Raw genomic sequence first — 25,416 nt, forward strand, 5'->3', positions numbered from 1 at the left:
TAAAACAAAAAACCAAAAAACTTGGAAGATAGAGATGGAGACAAGTATAACAATCACCTATAATCCTACTACTTATTATTAACATTTTAATTTTTCCCTCCTACTCTGTGCATGTTTATATAATTGACATAGTCAATTTTTTATTTCACCTTTTTTCTACATTGATTACAAACATTTTCTCATGTTATAAAAACCATTATAAACATAATTTTAACAGTTGTGGAATACCATGTCATAAAATTAGATGATAACTTACTTACTCACCCCCTCTGTTGGGCCCTCAGGTTGTTTCTATTTTTTCACACTTATGGGTATACTTTTCTTAATATACCTTGTTGTGCATACTTTTGGTCTACAGAATTCTGGATTCTTTTCTGAGCTTCAGAATGGATCATCGGTCCAAGAATATGAACATGAGGTTCAGAAAGGTTGTGCCAATTTTTATTTCCACCAGTAATGATGAGAGAGAGACTATTTCACTGCCCTTTAAAGCTTGACACTTGCAAACTTTGAATATTTATCTATGTTCTCTGGAAACATTTTGTCCACAAACAATTCACATCCACACTTCTCCCAGCCCAGGTCTGCATTCTCACCAACCCTGGTTTGCTAGAGTCCAATTTTACTTGCACCCACTTGCTTTCCCAGAGAGTGTCCCTTTTTCTAATGTTTCTTTCTTATACAAAAACAAAAAACAAAAACAGAAAACGAAGTCAGTGAAGGAGGAAATTATAAATAAAATTTCAAGTGTGATACACGAATTTTCAAATTTAAAACTACCCTATCAGATTGACATTCAAGATCTTTTCACTTGTGAACATACAGATATAATATGAGGCTGTGTGAATCGTCCATGGGTCTAATTTATACATCGGCCACTTATACATGCACTGAGGTGCTGAGAACCGTTTTGTTTCTCTCAGTAACTTTGGCTTCAGAATGTCCCCAGATAATCTCTCTCCTTCGAATTGGAAGGGCTGCTGGCATTATACAATTCCTCTTAACAAAGAGAAGGTTGCTCTGTGCAGATTTTTCTAGATACTAACTCCCTCTACTCCCCTCTGCTCTCCTCCTCCTCTCTACCCCAGCTGTGTTAAGAAAACAAGATTAATTTTCAAAATAAAAAATATTTTGTGTAGATATCTGAAGAATTCAATCTGAGTGTGCACAAAACTTAAATTCAGAGCAGTGACCCAATGCTTTAAATCATGGTATAGATACAGAATAACATGTGGCTTTTTACAGCTGAATCTTGGTGAGTTTGCTCATACTCTGAGCCACTAGCCAGGCATTTTGTAAATATACAGTACTTATGTTTACATGAATTGTGCCACTGGCTACTGTTTATGCATTTAATCAGAAGATAAGTCCGATTTAGTCTGTGGACAGTTTTACAAGTGACTCATTAATGTTCTTTGTATGGAAAATGAAGATAACATATATTCCGTCACAACTGGTTCCCATCCCAACAGGAACCCATAGCTTAATATTAGGCATTTTGGTTATTTTGTCTACATTAAACATTCAGAGTTTGGGGGCTTAGGGAGTAGAATGGGAAAGGAATTGTTTTCCAGTTGATTTTTTTTATTAGAGCTGATATTTTTGCAGGAAGCCTGAGCGCTTGCCCACGAAATCGCATTTATATTAAAATGAAAACATTTGTCTTTTTCAAATATGCCTTTAATGAAGAAATCTTATTGAAAGTTTGGGATTGTATTTATTTATTGGCCATTTCTGAGAAGAAGACTGAATGGGGGCGTGGGGGTGGGTGTCGTTTGAAGGTTTCCCTGTCTTTATAATGAACTGGACGATCAAGCCATCCCTCAGCTCTGGAGAGTTTTCTGTAAAAGTCTGTTAAAACCAAATACTCAGGGGTTGTACCAGGACTGCCCCAGATGGGCACACCAGGAAATCATTTTAGGCCCAAACTGAAGCCCTAAAGAAACACTGTAAGATATAAAGGAGGCCAGTATTTATTTAGAAGGAGAAATGTATGTGATGTGTCTGGGGAAGAAGATTAAAAACTTGGATTTCTGTGAATTTGAGAATAATGCCTAAAAGACATTAAATTTTGATGATGCTTTTCATTTAAATGCTGGCCCTGCTATTTTAAGTATTAATGCCTCTTATTCTCTCCAGCGGCTGCTGATTTTTTTAAAAAGCCCTGACTGTCACCACTGAGAATACTTTTGGCATGCCTGGTGTTCATCTCCAGTGAAGAAGATGCTGTTTCAAAGGAGTGATGCCTCAAGCTTACCTCATTGTTACAAATAGTCACTTGTTTAGGACGTAAGCATTTAGACCAGAAACAGGATTGTCAGTTCAGTATCAGAATGGCATATGTCTAGTCTATGTGTAATTTCATTTACGTGCTTTTAGTGAGGGGGTGGGGCATTGTTAGACAAAGTCTGAAGGGAATTACTTGAAAGAAAGGGGTGTATATGATTGATTTTAATTATTTGTTTACCTCCCCTCCTTTCCCATCCTCTCACCTTGAACCCTCTAAGGGCAGGGATCAAATTATTTTTGTTTCCCCAGTTCCTCAAACAATGCCTTGGTCTATAATAGCATTCAATAAACTTGTCTTGAATTGAAAACACTTGTTTTAAAGATATGCTGAGAATTTATTACCACATAACTTCCTAGAGTAAATAGGTCTTTCAAGTTATTTGTGCATCTGCCCAAAGGCATTATTAAACTGCCAGCATGTTTTCCTCAGTTGGAATTAAATTTTTTTTTCTAGAATTTTCTAGTTACTGTCTAGCAGAATCTACAGAAACTTGGTACAAATGGTTTTGGGGGACCTGAGTGCAGTGTTCAGCCAGATTCCCCTGGTCCAGGGGTCTTTGTGAGTCATCACCTATAATTTGGTTGGGGGTGGGTGTATATTCCCAAGTTCCCTTTTCCTAGACTGATCAGATCATAGATCTCAGCCCCTCCTCGTGGGCCCCGTTAATAACGTGTCTCCTTCCCAGTTGAATCATAACCAGGAAAATGTTACGTTAAAAAAAAAATTAATCAGAAGGGACTTGAGCAAATTAAAACCTCTTGAAAAGCATGGAGTTTATGAGCTGATGGACAAAACTTTAAAGAAATATCAAATTGGGGGGGGTGTAAGGACATTTTTAGTATCTTTCAAGGAGCAAGAAGAGAAGTGAGGAATTATTCCTAAAAATAATATCTGTCTTCAGGAACACAGAGCCTGCTGTGTAATTTTCTAACTTTGGGGATTTGTTTTTCAGGCTTTTGAAAAGTGGGTGAGATGCAGTAGTCTGGGCTGCTCTACCAGAGTCTAACATAGTGCATGTCAGAATTTTATAAGGGTCAAGTGGGAAATGCCTACAAAGAGAATTAGGACTTTTATTTTTGTTCTCATGAATAATTTAAATCTATTTCTTTAACGGTTCAATTCAGTGACTGCCCTTGGTAAACATTATTCTTCATGCTCTTGGGAGCACTTGTTCTATTACATAAGGCTTAGCCTTTATACATAAATTTTCAAAAGTCCCTCCAGCATGGTAAAAGGAAACACCTTTAAATACTCATTACAATATTTAATAAAATACATATGTGGATCGCAGATGTACACACCTGAAGCAAGTTTGCAATGAGTACAATTCCTTTAGCATCTTTCTAGTTTCTGGGAGTGCTGACATTTAGAGGGTGCTGAAAGTAGAAGGGAGAGTATTTGAAAAAGAAACATCATATTCCTGTGACCTTCTTAGGTTCTTTTCTCTTGATCCTTTTGACTGATGATGGAGTATCGAGGTCACTGCCCCACCCCCCAAGAAAATCAGAAGTTGAGGACAGCCGAGAGTGGCGTGATGGGAGTACAAGGGCCCTGCACTGGGCTCTCACGTGATGAATGTCAGTAGTGAGTTCTACATCGACACAGGTTCCTCTAATATAAAATTGGAACCTTTTATTTGCCTCGTGAAGTAAATACTGAAAGTGTAAACTAGGTTAAGGTACGTAAATGCAAGACCATACAATTTATTGTCAGAGTGCCATTTCTGTGGAAAATACTGGAGCAAAACCAGGGTGGTGTGGCTGACCGGATTGGTGTGAGGGCTATGGTAGGACCCCTGCTGTGCCTACCTGGGGTCTGGAACAGTGATCTCCTCAGCTGTGAGGAGTAGGACCAGCCTTATAACTCTTACCTGACTTCCCCCAAGCCTGAGCACATGAAAGCCTTGTGAAGCGTGGGGGACAGAGGGAGCTGTAAGAGATTCATGAGCCGATGGAAGAAATATTAAAGGAGGCCTTAAGTACTTTCCAGAATTTTAGAATGGGTCTCGCTTAATATACTTAAAGGACTTTCTGGCCACAGGACGTGCTTGCTCTTTCCTCTGACATGTGGACCCTTCAGCAATAAATATTTGTTTGAATGAATGAATGAGTGAATGAATTCTGAGGGCAAGAAATTACATGAAAAGAGTGATTGGGGAAGGAAGGCAAGTTTTTGCCCTTTGATTATATTGCTACTCTTAGAATCAATTGGGAGATTTCAGTCTGAGACAAAGGATTGGCTTTAGTGTACCTAAAATGTTATGTGCATATATATATTTTATATATGCACATGTATATTAAAATGTTATGTGCATATATATATATTATATATATATGCACATATATATTTTATGTGCATATATATATTATTTAGTGTACCTAAAATGTTATGTGCATGTATATTTAGTGTACCTAAAATGTTATGTGCATATATATTTTTCTGAGAGCAAAGGCATTCACCGGCTTCTCTACAGGGTCCATGTCTGCCAAAGCTTCAGCCCTCCTGCTTGAATGAACGCCTCTTAGAATCTGCATTTGAAATAATATCTAAGTGTATGCCTGGCATATAATAGCAACTCAATAAGTATTCTGTCCTCTTGTTATATGTAAGATGGAGAGGACATTAATAAAATTATTGGCTTGTACTTCACAGGGTTGTTAAGAGGGATCTAGCAAACTATTGGACTTTTGAGGACTTTCATTCATTCAGTAGTTCTTTATGCAGAACCTACCAATTCTCAGGCCCTGTCCTACATGCAGGAGATACTATTATAAACAAAACAGATGTGGTCTCTGTACGATGGAGCTCAGAGTTCAGGTCGCCATTCTTTGTGAACTGTTTAAAGTACTCTACTCAGAAAAGTAAGGAGGTAGACATGTCTCCACACCTATATTCAAGTGCATTTCTGTGATATGGCCACGTTCACACCCTCCCCGAAAAAAAAGTAGACGTAAACTCTCATCTAAGGGGCCATGTCTGCATTGTCACAAGAATACTCAAGCGAGGTAGCCTGTAGGGCTAGGCTTAACTCCTAGCTCTGTCTCTAACTAGCACTGTGACCTGTGCAAGTCACTTCCCCTTTCTGGTCCTCAGTTTCCTCATTAAAGTTACAGGGTTGGGCTTGGTGGTCCCTAATGTTCTCTGATATCAGTCATGCATCCACACTGTGAACTCAGTGAGGGCCAGCTCCTTGTCTTTGTTGTCTGTGTATCCCCAGGACCTAGCACAGTGCCTGGCACTCCAGGGCTCCATCTCCCTTCATCTAACATTCCCAGATCTAGCCATTGTGGAAATGAACCCTTTTTTAATGCATATAACCGGGCATGTCCAGGAAGTAGTGTAACAGATACCTTGGGTGGACAATAGCAAAAGATGTGATTGAACAGTTAATTTAGGACCATTGGGAAGGACCCAGAATTGTGGTGACAGAGATGCCATGAAGGACAGGGAGGGTTGGCTCTTATTTTCAAGAACATCCTGAGAAAGAAAGAAGCCTGGCCCAGCCTCTGCTTCTTACCCCCACTGCCTCCGCAGAGATAAACGACCCTGAGTGATGATCCAGCAGCTGCATGCCTGAGGCCTTCCCTCTCGCCTTTGTTGTATATTTTGCAGGAAAAAAAAAGGGGGGGAATGGGAGGGGTGAGGTTAATGCCTTGAGTGTGAGTAATTAGTCATTCAAACCATCAACATTTACAATGGCAGGATTTGAGTGCCTACATTATTGTGCACTGCTCTAATAGTTTACCCCTGAAATTTTCTGCCTGTATAATGTTTCTTAAAATATATCACGGGAACATAAAAGATTTAATGCAGTGCTTTGTACAACCATTAGAGTTTGAAGTCAACTGAACCTCCTCAATGCTCTATCCTGGATGCTGACTGTAATTCTGTTCTTAATTGCCATTCAGAGGAGGGAAGGAAGGCAAGTCAGGGGTTTGGAACCTGGTCAGCTACGAAGTTGTCTGTGAGACCCACACAGAATCCTTCATTAAAGTCCATATGCACACTTGAGTAACTGATATATTTATTTGCAATGACAGTTGTGCTGTTAGAACATCAAAGGCCTTAGAGTAGGGAAGCAAGCGTTCTGATTTTGCCGAGCCGGCCTCTGAATTTATTGGAGGATATGCTTCCCACTAATACACATGTTTACCTCTGGTCTGTTTCCCAAGTAGAGATTATAAGTGTCCTCTCCTTAAGATCTATCATGTAACCTTAAAGTGTCACAGTTTCATATTCTTGCATTCAATATATTTACATCTTGGCAACTTTCTTATTTTCCAAGTAATATTTTAAAATGCTCTTGGTTCACTTGTGTATCAGATTTGATTCTGACATTTTACATTTCTGATTCTTTTTTTAAGCCTGTCTTGCATCCTGGGATGCGTCATTAAGACCAGCAAGGGGTCTTATTACACGATGTATATTAACACATTTGCAAATGTTTCTCAGCTTTGAAGCTGTACGTTTTTATTGAGAAAACTCTGTGTGTGTGCATATGTGTATTTTCCTCAGTTCCTTCTGAGTCCACAAAAGGATAACTGTGTAGTGTGTGTGTGCAGAGCAAAGAGAGCTCCATCTCCATGAGACGAGAAATGACTTGACCTAATTTATAGGTTTGTTTGGTTAAAGTACCTCAGTACCGAACATTGTATCTCATGGTTCCTTTTCAGGGGTCTGGGCCCAGTTCGGGTGGTCCGATGTCCAGATGGGGCTCAGCTCCAGGAGTCGACATAAATTAGGAAATCCACATAGGATGTAAGGAGATCCAGAAAGCTGATTGGGGAACTGAAATTTCTTTGCTGCAGACTTGATACTTCCTAGGCCTTTCTGGAGCAGGGAGATGTTCACAGGGACAAGTGCTGGCTTTTGCCACGTGTGTCTGTGAGTCGAGCATCCAGTGAACAAACACCGAACACGGCTGTCAGGTAACCTTCAGTAGTCTTGGTCCCGCAGAATCTCAGCATGCTTAGGTATGACTTACATTCTTCTTACGCCATCATTAACACCCACAAAGCTGCCTCGCTGCAGAATATTTTCTAGGTGTTTGTGCAAGAGCCGAGCCGTAAGAAGGGTAACCTAAGAAAGTGGAGCAGCGAAGGTGTTCTGTAGATTGTGGGACTGGCTTTTTTGCCACTAAATCAAAATGTAGTAGTTGGGCAGCTCTGTGGTTCTGCCACCCGAGCCTCCTGAATTGGATAAATTCTGCTTTTTAAGTTCCTTATTGAGTTGGCAGTGCTCCTTGTGTTTGTTGCCTGGACACCTGACTCAGTGAAGCAGTGAGACGACACAGCAAACGGAGGCACTGCACAGACCAGGAGGCCGACGGCTTGGCAGAGCAGAAACCTGCCTCTCAGCCAGGAGTTTCAATGATGCTCCGTAACAACATCTCCATTAGCGTGACCCCTCCCCTGGGCGCATCGCCCTCATTCTTTCCTGGGCCCTTGCCTCAAGGGCAGAGCAGCTGAATAGGATTTACTGGGTGCATTTTCTATCAGTGCTGAGGAGAGCTTGATTTACGATTCCTCTCAGGAACCCTTTGCTTTCTCCTTGCTGTTTGGACCAGCCTAACGCAATCCCACAGTTGACCTGAAGCCAAGAAAGTTGTGATGATTTAAGTGGAGCCACTTACGTTACCTACATGATGGCAAAGAATCTTAGAAGCTTCCCACCTTCCTCAATCTGCCTTATTTCCATGACTCCTCTTGAGACTTCTTTTTTTTTTCTTTTGGTTTCATATCCCATTTGTGATTATCAGAAGAAGAAACGATTACAGTAACGCTCACCTATGTAGGGCATGATGAGGAATAATATTTATGATGCTTCTAGCCACTTTATGTTCTAGGCAACTTATAACCTTGCACAGTAGGCTTTATTCCAGTTTACAAAGAGGAAACTGAGGCTTAAGAGTATTGAAGTAAACTGCCTGAGATCACAGAGCTAATAAGTAATAGAACTAGAATTTTAAGCTGTTCCCTTGGCTAAAAACTCATTCCCTTTTTACTACCACTATGTTTCAGATGAGTAAATAAGCAAAAAACAGAACAAAACAAAAGCAAAAAACGGTCTCTAGTTGATGAGCAACTAGAACTTTCATATGCTGCGGGTGGGAGTGTCAATTGGTACATCTACTTAGAAAAACTATTGACAGTATGTACTAAAGCAGAATACACCCTATGACCCAAAAAATAGACTTCCAGGAATATTCCCAACAGAAATGTGTGTGTGTGTGTGTGTACACCAAAAGACATGTATATAATGCTCATAGCAGCATTATCTACAATAGTTAAAAACTAGAAACAACGCAAATGTTCATCAAAGTAGAAGAGATAAATAAAACGTGATATTTTCATACAATGGAATTCTCTACAGCAAGTGGAGAAGAACAGCCTACCACTACGTCTCACCACATGGATAACACCCAGACATAATGTGTGAAAAGACATAAAAGAGTACATATTGTGTGATTCCATGTATGTAAAATTCAAAAACAGATAAAACAAATCTATGGATTAGAAGTCAAGAGTAGTGGTTACCTTTGGGGGTGGTATGAATAACAGGGGTGGGGACACAAGAAAGGCTTCTGGAATGCTGGTCATGTTCTGTATTGTGATCTGAAAGGTGGTTACTTAGGTGTGAGTTGTGTTTACTTTGTAAACACTCCTGGAGTTGCACCCTTAAGATTTGTACATTTTGCTACATGTATATTATATAAACATGCTTATCTCCCCAAAATTCTCTGAGCAGCCAAATGGTAGTAATGGAAGCTACTAGTAATCAGGTATCTGCTAAGCTTTGGTTTCCTTGTCTATAAAATGTAGAGGATATTAGAATATGGCTCACTGCTTTCTTGTGGGGAGTCAGTGAGAGAAGTCACATCAGGTGATCGGCAGAATGACTTTAATAAATATCAATGATTGTGGTTATGTTCCCACCACTATTCAGGCACTTTACATATATCTGTCACCAGATCCTTCTTACCACCTTGCAAGGCAGGTGGCATTGTTCTCCTCTTTCAAATGAGGAAAACTAAGGCTCCCAGAATTTAAATCACTTACCCAAGGTCCCACAACTAGGGAATGGCAGAGCATGATTCCATTTCCAAGGAGTTGATGGTCAATTTCACGTAAGACAGAAACCACACCATGAAGGATGAATAAGGGATGGTGCTGGGATAGAATGGAAAAGTGGGACTGATGAGCTGCATCTGAGGCCAGGAAAACTGGGTGCAGGCCCAGACTCTGCCCCACTTTCCTGTGATGACAGAGAAGTTGCTGGATGTCTCTGGAATTCATCTCAAACATGACAGTTTTGAACTGAATTTTATTCCCTGAAGTGACTTCTGGCTCTGTAGTTTTGTGATTCTCCATGTCTGTCATTCTATACAAGGCATCTTTAGGACCTGGCTCCATGAGCTTAAACCCATTTTTCATGTGAAACCTTATTCTATCTATCTTCTTGGGACTTTCCTGAATGCCCCTATCCCTTAAGCAGGCTTAATTGCTCCTCTGTTACAGGCCCATTGTCCTACTGTAGCCATCTGCCTTCTGTGTCCTCTGTGGACTGTAAGCCCCTTGTGGGTAGAGACTGAGACTGATCTCTTTTATTTCCATGCATGCTGCCTCAAACAGTTCACACATTCGTGGAAATATTTGTTTTATTAACTGTTTAGATACAGTAAAAGTCCTTTTTAAGTAATGTGTGAGAGGACAGCCTGGGGCTGTGCTAGACTTAAAGTGGAGACCTAGAGAGAACTTTTCTTTCATGTTTTTAATTTTATTTGAGATCCAGGAGAAATAGTAACAGAGGCGCTGGGGAGAAAAATTATTAGATAACTTTGTAGCTCCCCAGCATGCCTTTATGAAATCTGAAGTTTGATCAGTATTAAGTATCAGTGAAAATCTAAACCCTTCCCATATGGAACAACCCCACTTAATTTAATGTCATTTTACTTTATGAGACAGTTAATAAACAGGTACTGTATTTGAACTTGTGAGCATAGCCCTCTATATTTAGCTTTTTCAGCTTTAATGGAACTATAATTTTAATCATGATTATTACTTTACATTTTAATTATAATTTGGTGTGGCTTAAGTATACATTTCTGAGAGTGATTGTGTAATGAAAACAGGAATTAGCTTTTCATTAACAAAATAATGGGAGAGTTCGCACTGCATTCTAGTCTGTGCTCAAAATCTACGGGCTGGCCTAAAAATAGCAAGGGGAGTTTAACATTTTGGTTAAAAACATGTTTCTAAATTGGCTGTGTTCACAACCCCATCTCCTTTGCTCCATCCTGCTTTATCTTGTTCTCTTTCTTTACAAAAAATAAAATAAAATCTTGAAAGAGACTTTGTGTCTTTGAGATATCAAAAGGCTTACTATTTTTATTTTTATTTAGATAATTAGCACCATGGAGCCTCAGGTGTCAAATGGCCCGACATCCAATACAAGCAATGGACCCTCCAGCAACAATAGAAACTGTCCTTCTCCCATGCAGACAGGGGCAGCCACAGATGACAGCAAAACCAACCTCATAGTCAACTATTTACCCCAGAATATGACCCAAGAGGAATTCAGGAGTCTCTTTGGGAGCATTGGTGAAATAGAATCCTGCAAACTCGTGAGAGACAAAATTACAGGTATGCTCTTCTTCGATATTCTAGGCTTGGGATTCACAGCTGCGTTGTTCCATTAGATGTGCAGATCTTAGCAGAAATGCATATGTGTGGTGATGCCTTTTGAGTGTCTGCAGCGTGTATCCTGCATTCAAGGTCAGCGTGGGTACACAGTCATAAACTCACATGCGTATGTGTACTACACGAAACCATATTGCAAATTGGTAGGACTGGGAAGCAGATAAAGATTTTGGAGCTTCCTCAGCTTTAGTTTATGTGAAATAATCCTTTGGCTGTGTCCTCTTTTATTCTTAATCAGCCACCCCTACCCTTTGTTCTTTAGTTCTCAGTTCTGCCCTCTGCCCTCCCCTATACCAGTTTTTATCTATCTATCCCTTTCCTCTCAAACATTTGGTTTGCGTGTGTCCAGTGTTCTTCCATGTATCTGAGACTGTCTTTTAAAGGGGGCCATTGTGGTCACAACTGCCCATTGTGCCTGGGAGAAATAGGCCCCAAGGATAGCAGATCATTCTGGAATAAAACTACCCTGTAGTAGGAGGGAGATGCTTGATGAAGGTATTTTATCTTATTTATTTGTTTGTTGTGAAGATACTCTCTGAGAAGTCAGAGACTTTTTACTTGAAAGTGAAACAATACCCTATACTTCAATACTTGAAAGTTTTAGGTTCTGATTTTTTTCTAACTGACAGCCATTTATTGAGGACTTAATGTTTGCCAGATACTGACGCTACTGTCCTTTGGGGCTGGGGCTGGGGGTAGTTTCCTTGTAATCCTTCTGGAAGTGGGAATGTTTTCTTAGAAAAATACTGGACTACATAGTGACGGCAGTGCAGCTACTGTTCTCTGATGCTGCCGTCCTAAAATCATTCACACTCAGCTTTGAGTATTTGTCATTTTTGGGTGTTGACTTTTGTTTCCCTCTCTGTGGGCAGTTTAATTGAAGAGCAGCTGACCTATATAAGAAAAAGGAAACTCTAAAATACAGAGATACATTATCTTGATTTTTAAATCAGAGAATCCAGTGTATTTATGTGCGTGTAGCTATATATATTCTCCAGTTCTTCTAATTCACTTGTTAATTTGTCCCCCATTTATATTAAGTATTTTGCAAAATCATAAAACTAAAATAACTGTCGAAAATGTAAGTCACATAACCCTCTAAACATAATTTCCTCTTCTGTAAAATTGGAAAAGAATACTTATCTCAAAGGGCTTATTGTGAGGATTAAATGAGAGACTGGATATATACTGCCTAGCACAATACCTATTGCATAGCAGTCTCTCAGTAATGGGGGAGGGTGTTATTATTATAGGTACAGTTAGTATGTTTCAAGGAGAATGGCTAGAACAGAGAAATTTTATCAAGGTCTCCAAATGGGCCAGGGCTTTGGTGTTCTTATCCCAGAGCCCTGGATCATCCATCCTTTGACAGAACTGCCTGTGCTCTCAGAAAGCCAATGTTTAGATTCCTGAAGAATCTTTATATAATAGGATGATAATTCAAACCAAATTAAAACCAGTTAACCATATGATTCTTCCTCCCACTCCTGTATAGAAAATGTATTTTTGGTGTAGCCTTACCTTCTAAATAGGGACTCTGCCAGCTATATTAGTGAATATTATTAATCACCTTTTCAAAAGAGTTCCTTTAGAACTATAGCAAGATTTTTGAGAAGTACTGATTCGTGGTGTTGTTCCTTGTTTTCTAAAGACACATGTTTAAACAAGCAGATTCCTTTACTGAAAGAATGCTAATTTGGTAGTTCACTGAGTGTATTTGAATAAGAGTGACAGCTTCGAAGACAGCCTTTAATTTGGTATACAAAACCAAAATTGTCAACTTTGGTTTGTTTAGCACCCTCTCCAGCACAAGCAGAGACATTCAGTAGCATCTGAGCTTAAAGAAGAAGCTTACGGATTGAAAGCAGAAATACAATGCAGGCATAAATTTATAATTATGCATTTTTTTAAATTCAGGGGGGAAAAAAATTTTATTTGCAGAGAACTTATGGGAATGAGGCAGGGAAATATAGAGGGACCAGAGATATTTGCCCTCATTTGGTAGCAGTGTTTAATAAAAGTAGAACTTGTGGTTGTAAAGAGTGCTTATTAAATTCTTCATTTACACTACCTAATTAATTCTAGCATTTTAAATTAACAGTGAAACTGGTCCCTGCTGTACCATTCCATAGATGCAGCATATTTCCTCCATCCACCCGTTGTTCAGGTTTAATTGGCTACGCTAAAAGTCAGAGAAGGAGGGAGAGATAGGGCTGTAGGGGGGCGGGGAAGGAGTGGGGATCTCTCTGATGGAAGACGCTCTGAGGCCTGCATTTGGGGTTAAGTGATAACGCAGGCTGGGAGAGGTGAGGTTTCACACCAGCCAAGTTAAAAGGCTGCTGCTAGTGGTTCAGAAGTCAGGGTAAATGACATCATCGGTATTTTTGTTGCCCTGATTTTTAACATCCCCAGTCCCCCTTTTCCTCCAACACCTCCTACAGATCTCAATGCATCTTGATCCTGTGAAGTTTACAAGGAGTTCTAAATATCCAGTGGGAGGATTTGGGGGGTGGGAAGTGGCAAAGAGATAAGAATTCAAGATTAAGATTTTCCAGCCTAAACCACTCCCTAAGAGAATGTAATAGATTCCCTTAGAAGGTTCTGGCTTCTAAAATTGAGAGAGAGAGTAAGAGAGGGGGCGAGGTGGTGGTGGGGGGAGGGAGAGAGAAAGAAGGAAGGAAGGGAGGAAGGAAGAAGGGAAGGAAGGAAGGAAGGAAGGAAGGGAGGGAAAGAGAAACTGTTAATGGTGTTGCCAGTAGGCTGGCTTCACTCCTGGCTATGGGTTGTCAACGAATTCTCCGTTTGAATTTGGGCATGGACTTAAATGTTGTGGTACTGAGGACATACTTGTTATTATTTGTCAAGTACTTACTCTATGCCAGGTACTTGCTAGGCACTGAACATACCTTATTTCACTTAACATTAAAAACAGCCTACATTTTCTTAGATGAAAACACGGAAGCTTAGTGAGGTTAAGTAACTTCCCCAGACAGCACAGCTATTAGCAGGTGGTAGAACCGGGATTCACCCCCAATTTCCAAAAGCGTGATCTTATGTGGAAGCATGTGCAGGGTGCCCCTGCCTGTGGTACCTGAAGATCCCTGCTAACCCTCACCCCACAACCCAATGAAACACTGGGTTCCTCTGAGTACCAGTTGCTGGCCGTGCTCTGCACCTAATGCACCTGATGCACCATGGCTTAAAACAATACTCCTGTGTATAACGGGAGGCAAAGATAACAATATTTATCATCCTCTGGGGATATAACTCCGCCTTCAGTGGAGACCCAAATTTACTGAAAGTGCCAGGTTTAAGATTCCCTCACAGTGCTTTTGGACATCTCTGTTAATATCTTCTCAGAGATACTAGATTTTCTTTTTCCAACTGGGAAAGGCTGCTTATCAGGATAATCTAGGTACCAGGGAGAGAAAACGTGTGTCCCAAGTCGCTTTTGTGTGCAGCTGTGAACACAAGGAGGCTCTGGAAGGTATGTCCTTTATTTTTCTCCTCCATCCACCTGCAGCCTCTGCTGCTGGAGAGGAAGGAAAGTGGCATGTGGCCCACAATGATTTGTGCAACTGAGGAACTCAGGCAAAGAACACCAAACCCCTGGTAAAAATTCTGTTATTCCTGTGGACTACAGATAATTGAATTAGTTTCATATTATTTTTTTTTTATTTTGTTGCCTTTTTGCTTTTCAAGCTTTGAGATTGCATTTCTGAATCCAGGTTCCTAGATGATCAATATTTTAGGGGAGGAAACATACGGCTGAACCAGGATAGAGTTAGGCGGCTCAGGGTATGTCTTAAAGCCAGAACAGCTGGAATGCTAAATTGCATTTTTATATTTGTCTCTCTTGTTATCACTTCTCTCCAAAAGGAATAGAGAAAGCATGGGGAAAAGTAACAAAGAAAAATCACCAGAAATAAATCAGTGTACAACAACAAATAGTTTTGATCTGCCTATCTAGATTGTGTGATTATTTGCATCATAGAGATAAAAAAAAGAATTATATTTTTACTTGATGTCACTCTCCATGTGCCCATACAATGCAGTTTTTAAGAGGAGTTTTCTGTCCATTTCAGGCAAGTGAGAGCTCTGAAGCGGGGGTTTTGAGGACAAGGTGGTCCAAACTGAACACTATCGATTATAAAACTGAATATATGGAGTGACCGCTATATGGAATAGATTATGCGGGCTGTGGATGGCTGAGAAAGGGTGAAGTCTGTGTTAGCTGGAGCTATTGGCCGGAGTGGGGCGGCGGTGGTTGAAAGATGGGGTTAGGATTTAGGTAGAGGGAAGAAAAGCAAAGGAATGGAGCTAAAATTCCAGTCTAAGAACAAAAGCCTTTTTTATTCCTCTGTGCTTTGGACAAAGGAAGTAGAGCTGGGACATGCCTCTTTGGAAGCGGTAGTCTTATATTGAAGCAGCATTGCCAAGTGAAGCTAAGCATACAAAAACATCAAGACAGTTAGAGTTGCACCCCAACGGACAAAGACAACATTTCCTAAACCCCACCTCTAATCCATCTCTTCATTTCTTCCTTCATAACACATCTTTGGCTTAATTAATATTAACATTTAGTGGAAAGAGCAGAATAAGGCAAAAAAGATGCTTCGCTACTGGAGACATCAGGGTGAATTCTTTGCCACAGGCTTTGTATGTAGAATCACATCTCTAATTAAAGGAACCATCTCAGTTTTGATTCAGTGACCTTGGGTAACTTCTCGCTTTTCTCGGATTTGTGAAAGTGCTAATAATCCTGTATGTCCCTCTCAGGAGGTATGATGTGGAGTGTGGACTACAGCAGTGGGGGGCTTGGGCAGGGGGCTTTGTCTGTTAGAGCATCAAGGCCAAGAGGCATTACATGGGATACAGTCCCTTGGGTTAAAGAGGGAGAGGAGAGTGAGGGTTGTGGGTTACCTCATGTTACCTCATATACTTACGAGGAACGACTAATAGGGACACTATGAGAACTTAATTGTTTTCCTTCTAAGATAACTTTATAAACAATAAAAGGCGCTGAAAAAAATCCTAAAATATGAAAGCGCTTTGAATTCACTCCTGAAATGTGAATTCAGCCCTAGGGTAAGTTTTGTTAGTATAATTTCTGACAGCACCCAGCAAAGATGAATAAAAATAATAGCAGCAACTTTTGTATGTTTTTGTGTGCCTTCTGTGTATTCTGGGCACTATATTAAAAGCTTTACATATAGTTGCTCATTTAAATAGTAAATTGGGACTTCTTGGAGATTCATAATCATAGCCAATGTTTATTGAGTACTTACTATGTGCTAAGCATTGTGCTGAGATCAATAAATGGAGTTTCACGTAATCCACAAGACAGTCATTTTACAGTCAAAGAAACTCGGACTTAGGAGCAATTGAGTCATTTGCCCAAGGTGACTTAGCTCCCAAGTAGGGGAGCTGGGACTTAAACTCTTGGCTGTCTGACTAATTGTGAGTTATCCCATTATAGTTTATTTCTGGCAGTTTCCCTGAAAATACTAAACTGACATCTCCCCTTCACAAACCAATTCAGCTTATATTGCCTAGGGAATGAACTTTTAGTACAGGGAAAATATAATTAGAATTCAAAATCTTTTGTTTTGGAAAATAGCATGCTATGCATTGAATTAAATAAATGCCAGTGTTTTTCTTTTTTTTTCCTTTTTTTTTTAACATCTTTATTGGAGTATAATTGCTTTGTAATGGTGTGTTAGTTTCTGCTGTATAACGAAGTGAATCAGCAATACGTATACATATATCCCCATATCTCCTCCCTCTTGAGCCTCTCTCCCACCCTCCTGATCCCACCCCTCTAGGTGGTCACAAAGCACCGAGCTGATCTCCCTGTGCTATGAAGCTGCTTCCCACTAGCTATCTATTTTACATTTGGTAGTGTATATATGTCCATGCCACTCTCTCACTAATGCCAGTGTTTTTAAATTAAGCAGGTTGCTGCTTACCTGAACAAGGAAGCATAGACTTGGAGTGGTTTTTACCTTCAGATTCTCTCTTCACAAAATACCCCTCACTGTGTTCTCCTTTTTTTTATCTTGCAAGCGCCGTATTGAAATGGATGCTGCCTTAAGTTTAAGCATACTTAAAACCCGGCCTCAATTATGCATATCCAAGAAAATCCCAAGATATCGATTAGCTAAATGAACTTTTCTACATGCATATCAGAGGGATATTCGTTAACGATGGGAAGAGTAGAGGAAATAGTAGCATTTACCAGCATATTTTGCTGCTGATTTTGAAAATGTACTTGGTACAGTACAATGTGCCTCTTGAATTCAGAGGAAAATCAGGCAGATTTGCATCTGTTATTTTATTTATCACCTCCCTGCAGTCATTTTATACATATTCCACAAAGAAGAATAAAAGAATTTTGAGTTGTTGACTTGGGGAGGGGGTTGATTATTATTGGAGGTGAATGGAAAATTTTTAGGTATGGAGAAGATTTGGCAAACTAATGCAGTTACAGAACAGGAGAATAGGGGTCTGCTTTATTAAGGGGAACTTAGAGAACGTCAGAACGTTAAGTGCAGACAGTAAGCCATGTAATCATTGTGCCTCTCACACACCCATCAAGGGCAATCAGAGACCTCCCATCCTTTCTAATTAGGACAGGTTGGCAATTGAGTGGAGCTGTGAGGTTTAGAGTTTGTGCAGGCACAATCTGTTTCCTTCGACACATTTCTTTCCCCAGGACGGCAATAGGCAGGATTATAGACCAGGTATGCTTTTCTTTTGCCCCCTGGCTATCTTTCCCTTCATCTTCCCTTCCAAATCAGAGGGTTCTGCCCTGCTTCTGAACTCAGATAACCCGTAGAAAAATATTCTCACATCCCAAGAGAGATGTCTCAAAGGATTTTTACCTAGGATGTGAATCAGGACTGGGTATTTTAAGGATTTTCTATTTCCGTACTTTAGCTGACTGTTTGGTTCATAAGAACAATTCCTTGTTCACTAACCACCCCTCCTTCCCCCAACACATAAACACACCCGCCACACACACACTCACTTACTCACTTCCCCCTTCTCTGTAAAATGACCTGGTTGATTGAGACTAGGAACTAAGCAGAAAGGTAATGTCAAACTGAAATTTCCACACATTATCTAAAAATGTAATTCGTCAGCTTCAGGGTAGGAGGAAAGTGCTTTCTGAAATGTGTTAATGGGAAATTCATTTTTTTCTTGTCTTCTGTGAGCTGTGGTAGTGGTGATTTCTTTTTTCACTCTGCCTCCACCCTGCCCCCATTCCACATTTCCCTTACTGCTCTTAACTGATGAACTCTGTTATCTGTCTTTTATTCCTTGTCAGAACTAAAGATCTTTTTAAGTTGCATTTTTGTTTTTTCTACGGCCCCAAATTGAGCTTTGATGGGATAAGATATTTCTAGTTTGGAAAGAAGATAAAATTCAGATGGAGGCCATATATTTGTATAAGGCTTTTACATTTGTAAAACATTTTCAATCGGCCAATTATATTTATATAGTGTCTGCTCCCTCAGGCCAAATAAATGTTATTTCCTTTCCTTCTCTTCTCTTAAATTCTGTATCAGGTTCTGTGAGGAAGCTTAAGAGGGTAAGACATAGTTTGTGCCCACATGTTGCTGCTAGCAGGGCCAGTGAGTGGGGGAGGCCAGGACAAATCACAGGACCCTACAGCAGCCTGCAGGTCTGGGAGGGGCTGGGAGCCTGCTTATGATGTGTAAAGGTGGTGCCACCTTGCTGTTTTGTGGGGAGAAGGCGGGGGCGGGGGGGTTGTTTTGTTTTTCACCAAAGCCCAAACTCACCTTTCCTGGCCCTAGCTGTTAATTTCATTGGAAAGATAGCACAAAAGGATGCATAACAGAACAATGAAGTTCGAGGTTTGCCTACTGTGTGTCAGCTACAGTGCTAGGCATGCCGTATATGTTATCTCATTGAAGCTTTGTACCAGTTTTGCACGGTCAGTGGTATTGTCCCCATTTTACAGATAAGAAAGCCAAGGCTTAGAGTCCGTTAGCTGGAGAGTGCAAAACCTATGGTCCTTCTATTACCTTACCTGCCTCTGCTGAATGAAGATGAAGAAAACATCAGCTATGGGTGTTCAAAGGATAAAAAGATCACTGTGGGCTGGGGTTCTCAGAGCAAGTATCAAATAGGAGCAAGCCTTGAACTTGGTAGAGAGTACATCGTAGTCTGTATACACAGACCAGTACACAGCTGAGCCAAGTTTCAGAGATATCTTCAAGGAATAATGAATAGAATAGTCAGAACTACTCTGTTAGTACCCCCTTTGTGTTTATGAAATAAGTTCAGAGAGTTTTAAGTAATTTATCCAAGGCCATAGCTAATAAGTTCTGGAGCTATGATTTGAACCCAAGTCTGTCAGACTCCGAAGTGTGTTCCTTCTACTTTGCTAATAAATAACCTGACCTAACACAGGAGGTGGACAACTTGCAGACTTCCCATGGTGTCTGTGATTTGAGAATCATTGTTTTTCTTGCTGAGGTCAGGGCCATGTTCTCTGAGTGCCTCTCTTTCCACCTACTTCAATTTCTTGCTGATTTATAAGTTTGGTTTTCTGCTTGGCCCTTGTTTTGTAGTTGGATGTCTGGTGGAACAAGTCACCATTTACACTAAGTGGATGCAGCTAATTAGGGTAATTACCCTAACTCCTATGGCTGCTAATAGAATTTCTCATCACAAACGTCTTAAATCAGATTAAATCATTTTATTGGTAGTATGAGCATAAAATATATACTTAATAATCCCTGATATTTGCCTTTCATGTTTATTTTCAAAGATTTTTATATTCAGTACCTCCTCTGACCCTATTAAAGTAGCCAATATAGGCAATGTCTATACTTACTTTACAGATAAGGCCAGTGCACCCCAAAGAAGAAAACATTTGGCTTCTTATTTTCCTTTCTTTTTCTTCCTCTCTTTTTTATTTTCTTGGCTTGTTTCCTGTCCTGCCTCCTTATTTATTTATATGCCATTTGATCCAAAAAGGATTTGAATTGGCTTATGAGATGGAAAAGAGCTAAAATTAAAATAGCCATAGATTTTTTTAAAAAACAAGGTAGAAGGGAAATGGGTGTAGAATGGTAAAAGGAGACCAGAGAGAAAATTTGTAAATTATATGTCACTAGGTGACTTGTCTGAGAAGTAACAGACCACCTGGCCCCCTAATCTGTGTTTTCTTTATGTCAAGGAAATATGGATGGTGACAACCTTGATCCCCTTCTCAAATGGTAACCAGGATCTCAGCGCTGCTCCCCTTCCCACCACACTCACTAGAGCCTCTGATCGTGGAGCCCATTGCCAGCTCTACTACAGGATAGGATATGAAGCCTGAAATCACATACATAGAGTTTTCCTTTTCTCAAATTAAATCCATGTTGGATTGATCGACCTGTTTTTTACGGCCAGAGCAGGCAGCCACGCAGAGAAGCTGCCTGAGTGGAACCCCTGTTTTCATTAACATAGGGTGTAGACCGTGTGCCAAAGGAGGCGTCCTGAAGCGAGATTCTTTGCCTGCTGCCCTGGACTGAGGTCTTGGTGGCTTCTGAGTCTCCGCAGTCTTCCCCCTCCCCCTCACTCCCAAGGTTGGGCACACAGGAACGTCAGTCCTCTGCTTCCATCTCCCTGGTGAGGGTTCCTACACTGAATCCTGGCAGGTTCCCCATTGTCCGGGACCCTGAGCTGGACAAGAAAGAGGAAAAAACGAATGTCACTCTCACTTCCTGGTCCTGACCCTGGAAACTGCAACTAGTCCTCAGCTGCCTTTTCTCTTCCCAGTGCCCCTCACCAGTCAGTGGAGCCTTCCCAATGAGACAGGCCACCCTTTAAGTACAAAAGAAATGAGCACTACCCAAGAGCTCTACACTCCCCAACACACACACACACACACACACACACACACACACACACAAACTTCCTGGTCAAAAATACCAGATGCAGTGCATTGGACTAACCAGAAGTGAGACAGATGTCAGTCAAAGTCCTACACCACAGCCCCCCTCCTCCACACACACACACTTAATAGATGTAGGCATGGCCTTGCATAAGTCACTGTATTCCCTTGGACCTCCATTTTCTCAATATACAGTAAAAAGATAAATCCTTACCCTACCTTCTTTGGATAGTACTTGTGAGTTCAAACCAGGTGACAGATAAAGACACTTGTAAACTAAAACAACCTGTAAATGTGAGGGGCCCCTTCTATCCCATAACTCCTTCCCTCTTCTAAGTGTTCTACCACTGGGCCAGCAAACAGACAAAAGAAGAGGAGTGGAGAGGAGTGGGAAAGTGGATTTCTGTCCTGGTTCAGTCCCCAGTATGTAATTCCAAGGACCAAGTAGGAGAAGGCAGGAGGATGGAATGGGAACTCAGATTTATTAAGTACTGCTAGAAGCCGGTCACTTTATGTTTGTTATCTCATTTAATCCTGACCTTGCCCCCAAGAGGTAATGGTGACCCCATTCTTCAGATGAGGAAACCAAGGCTCATGGAGTTTAAAATGACTGATCTGAAGTCACACAGTTGGCAGGTGGCCAAGCTGTCTGTGTACCTGTGTCTGTCTGACCACATGCTGCTGCCAATTGGGATAGGAGTCCTTCACAGAGAGGGTTCCCTGCATTCTGCTATTTCATCCTGAGTTGTGAACGTGGCTGTGTAGGATGTATCCCAGTAAGCCTCAGAAATAGCTACAGTAATAATGCACTTTACTAATGCAGTTTTAGTGGTTCTGGAAGATTGTAAATTAAAGCCTTTAGTTCAATATTTGAAAATGTCAGGATGGTTTCTGAGATTGTCTTAAAAATCAGGCCACTTTTATGAGTAGCAACATGAAGAAATGGAAAGATCCACCAAGTTCTCTTTCTAGCTCTAGCTCTGGGGCTTGCAGTGGATCAAGCCGTTGGGCGCCTCGGGTTGTTGTGCATAAAATGGGGATAACACTGGCTCTTTCCACCTTACTGTGTGTTGTGACATCAGATGAACTGCTGATGTGTCAGTAAGTCGTTAAAGTGCTCTACCAATTCAGGCTATTACTGTGGTCACCTGGAAGATAGAATATTGTAGGCAGGGGATTTCTGAGGGCAGGGTAAATACTAAAACCCCTGTGATAAGCTAGCTTTGCTTTCTAGTCTGCCTTCCAAATGTTTTGCTCAGTTATCTGCGTACATCTCAACAAAAGCTGATTACCTCTCTCAGACATCAGTGTGTAACTGTTATTAATGCTCAAGCTGATCAAATTACAATGCCACAGATCCTACTTGCACTTTAATATTAGATTTTGGATTCCGGTCTATAATGAATGATTTTTCTCCATGCATTGGAAAAATTGGTTAGCAGAGTTCATACGAAAGTTTAATTAGCAGGCTGTTTGTGAAAATAGCGGCTGTGAGTCATCGTTCAGAATGAACTAACATTTCTCAGGGCTGAATTTGTTCTCTGTTCCTTGAGCAGCCACACAGGATCCTTGTGTTTGGGAAGCTGGTGTCTGCATGCTGCCCACTTGAACTGCATCGTGTAATAAACTAATGACAAAAACAGCAGATTTGAAAAGCCAGAGAGGAAGAGGAGGTGTAGGGTGTTTATATATTTGTGTATGTGTGTCTGTGTCTTCCAGGGGAATATTGTGGACCTACTATAATCCAGGATTGTGTGAGGCAGGAGGACCTAGTGATTAAGAGCTAGTTGCCTCTGTATGCATCACAACCTCACCTCTTACTAGCTGTATAACAGGAAAATGTTTACTCTCTTTGCGCCTCGGTTTTCTCATTTGTAAGATAGGGATATTGATAGGATTATTGTGAGCATCAGTATATGTAAAACACTCAGAACAGCACCTGACATATATAATTCTCACAGCAGTTCTGCGAGGTGTAGGTATTATTTGCTCTATTTAACAGGTGAGGAAACAGATTCAGAAAGGTTAAGTAACTTGTCCCAGGTCACACAGCTTCTAAGTGGCAGGGAGAAGATGAACCCATGTTTGTTTGACTCCAAAATCTCTATTTTTACCTACAGTACTGTACTGCCTCCCAGGGTTGTATGCCTAGTTAGTTAAATATAGATAGTGTTCATGTGTATGCCTGTATGTACGTACCTATAAGTGTGTGTTCCTGCTTGGGGTCCACATAGCCACACACAATTTTGTTTTGTTTTTCCTCTGGATCTTTGGTTCTCCTAGTGAAACACCTTGAGCTTGTCGCATGCTGACTACTGATACACAGCAAGCTAGAACCAGACTTGTACAATGTGTACTAACATGTGAATATGTACACAGATGTCTGACCCCCTCCCCACTGTGCATTTCTGTCCTGTGTCTAGATTATCCCAGAAGCAAGTCTGTGTGATGTCTTCTGAGAAACAGAATCATGGACTATCACAGTGGTATTCTCTGGCTTGGTCTCCTTGTTTTCTGCTGGCGCCTCTGCTATCTTAGGAACTGTAGCTCAGAGTCGGGGTCCACACCCCCCCCCACCTTAGGGTAATTATATCTTGAGACAGTATTCAGTCCTGTTTGAAAAAGTAATGTTCATTTGGGAATCCCATCTAAAAGTCTTTCCCAAAGGTATTTAATAGGTAATATGTTTTTTAAAATAGGTTATGTGACCGCATGAGTTTGGGAAACTGAAGTAAACCAAGTTATAAAGGGGTTTCTTTTTATCACTACTTCTCTGAGTCTGTGCTAATGTGTGTTATAAATCTTTAAAAGAATGGTATATAACATGTAACATTACCCAAAGAAGCTTTTCTTCTCCAGCAGTTTATGGACTGTACATTCTTAGCCAGGAGGGAGAAATGGAGCTCCATTAGGGATAAGTTTTCCAGGTAGAAGGGAAGAAGACAGTTTGAGCCAGTTACTACCTGATGACCTCATTTCCTTTGTTAAGAAAGAGGTGGGGTCATCCACTGCATGTGGATGGGCAAGTGGAGACCTTGGTGTCCCAGGAAAGTGTTACCGACTCCCAAAAGGGACGGAAGATGATGCCATATGGGTCCATCTCTCTAGCACCAGCAAAGTCCCATCACACACTAGGCATTTTTGTTGAAAATTATTGAGTACTGGGTATGTTCTGGGGATTATATAAATTATGGGTTCGTTTGGTCTCCTGACTGTCAGGGTGACGTTGCATTTTCCATCACCTGAAAGAGCTGAGCCACTAGAAGGTGTTTACATTTGGTGATCCTCACACAGATCCCAGGCACTCCTTCATTTTCACGTCTCCCAGGTATTTGACTCGGTGTGATGAAGCTGGTCACACCTGCTTGGTGCAGCCATTCCCCCAGACGCCCTTAGCTTTTAAAAAAAAAAAAAGAACAACAAAAGAAGATGACTTCCCTCCTCCATTCTTACTCCACAGACCCATTTCTGTGTGAGTTCTTTTGTCCTTGGCTTTTGATTTCTTTATTTTGTCTTATTTCCTAACTGTAAGCTGAATGGTGAAGAAAAGGGAAAATACACTTTTGCTTCTTATTTCTTTTCTTTTTCACGCATCTGGGGAATTTCTTTCCTTTTCAACATTTGTTGGAGCCAAACTGAGCTTTCAGACCACAGTCATGAGCTTCCTGATGGTACTTCACTATCATTGAACTTGATGGTAGGGACGGGGAGTTCCACACAGCCGTTAGTGGTTAAGTCCAAGGCCAGAGAACCCTATGCCCTTAGTTCAGAAAAGACACTGGTAAAGGTTTTCAGACAACATTCTTCTGCAACTCATATTTGACATCCTGACTTAGCTTTGCACAGACCAGTTATTTATCTCACCTCCTTCGCTGAGAGCCATGAATTTTCTTTTACTTCGAATAAAGGCAATTTTAATAGATTTATATTCAGTTAATATTTATGAAACGTCTCCCTTGTGCCAAGCCCTCTCACATAACTTATCTTAATTAATTTAAATCCCAATATGATATCAGGAGCCTCCACCTGCCCTTTATAAGAATAGTGTCTGATGGGAGTTTTGGAAGTAATTTTCTTTGTGCCTAAATACAGCAATTCCTTTCACCCACAGACATTTCACCCATAGACAATCTCATTTTTCCCAAAGGCTGATTACAGTGTATATAATTAGTATTAACCTGATAACTTTTTCTGCCTCTTCTTCCTTTGTTGCTAAACCCTTCTCTGACATCAGCTGCAGTTCTGGAATCACCTGTTGGTTCACATCCATTCTAGGGGGAAGGTCTTGTCTGTCTGACATCGAGAAGTCTGTTTCATGTGAGAGTAAGCCAATCAAGAGTTAAGAATTCTAGTTCATTTCTCTGGCTAGCTGGGAGTTTGCCAAATTCCTCCTCTTTTTGTTTTGACCCTTGTTAAAAATATTTAAATATGTGACTATTCTTTCCTGTCTGTAAGAGTGTTCTGAACATAATTTAATTTAATGTTGCTTCTATTAAGAATCTCTTATTGCCCCA

General features: G+C 40.7%; 1 protein-coding gene across 5 annotated transcripts in view; it reads left to right on the forward strand.

Annotated features, from left to right (window-relative positions):
* Positions 1–25,416, forward strand: part of ELAVL4 (ELAV like RNA binding protein 4) — an 83,559-nt gene that overhangs the window by 23,230 nt on the left and 34,913 nt on the right. For all 5 annotated transcript variants that reach the window (XM_036850217.1, XM_036850039.1, XM_036849949.1 and 2 more), the window contains exon 2: positions 10,692–10,932. In XM_036850217.1, the coding sequence (XP_036706112.1) occupies positions 10,692–10,932 (241 nt within the window). The remainder of the gene's footprint in view (positions 1–10,691; positions 10,933–25,416) is intronic.

The sequence above is a fragment of the Balaenoptera musculus genome, chromosome 1 (assembly GCF_009873245.2).
Source record: "Balaenoptera musculus isolate JJ_BM4_2016_0621 chromosome 1, mBalMus1.pri.v3, whole genome shotgun sequence".
Lineage (NCBI taxonomy): Eukaryota > Metazoa > Chordata > Mammalia > Artiodactyla > Balaenopteridae > Balaenoptera > Balaenoptera musculus.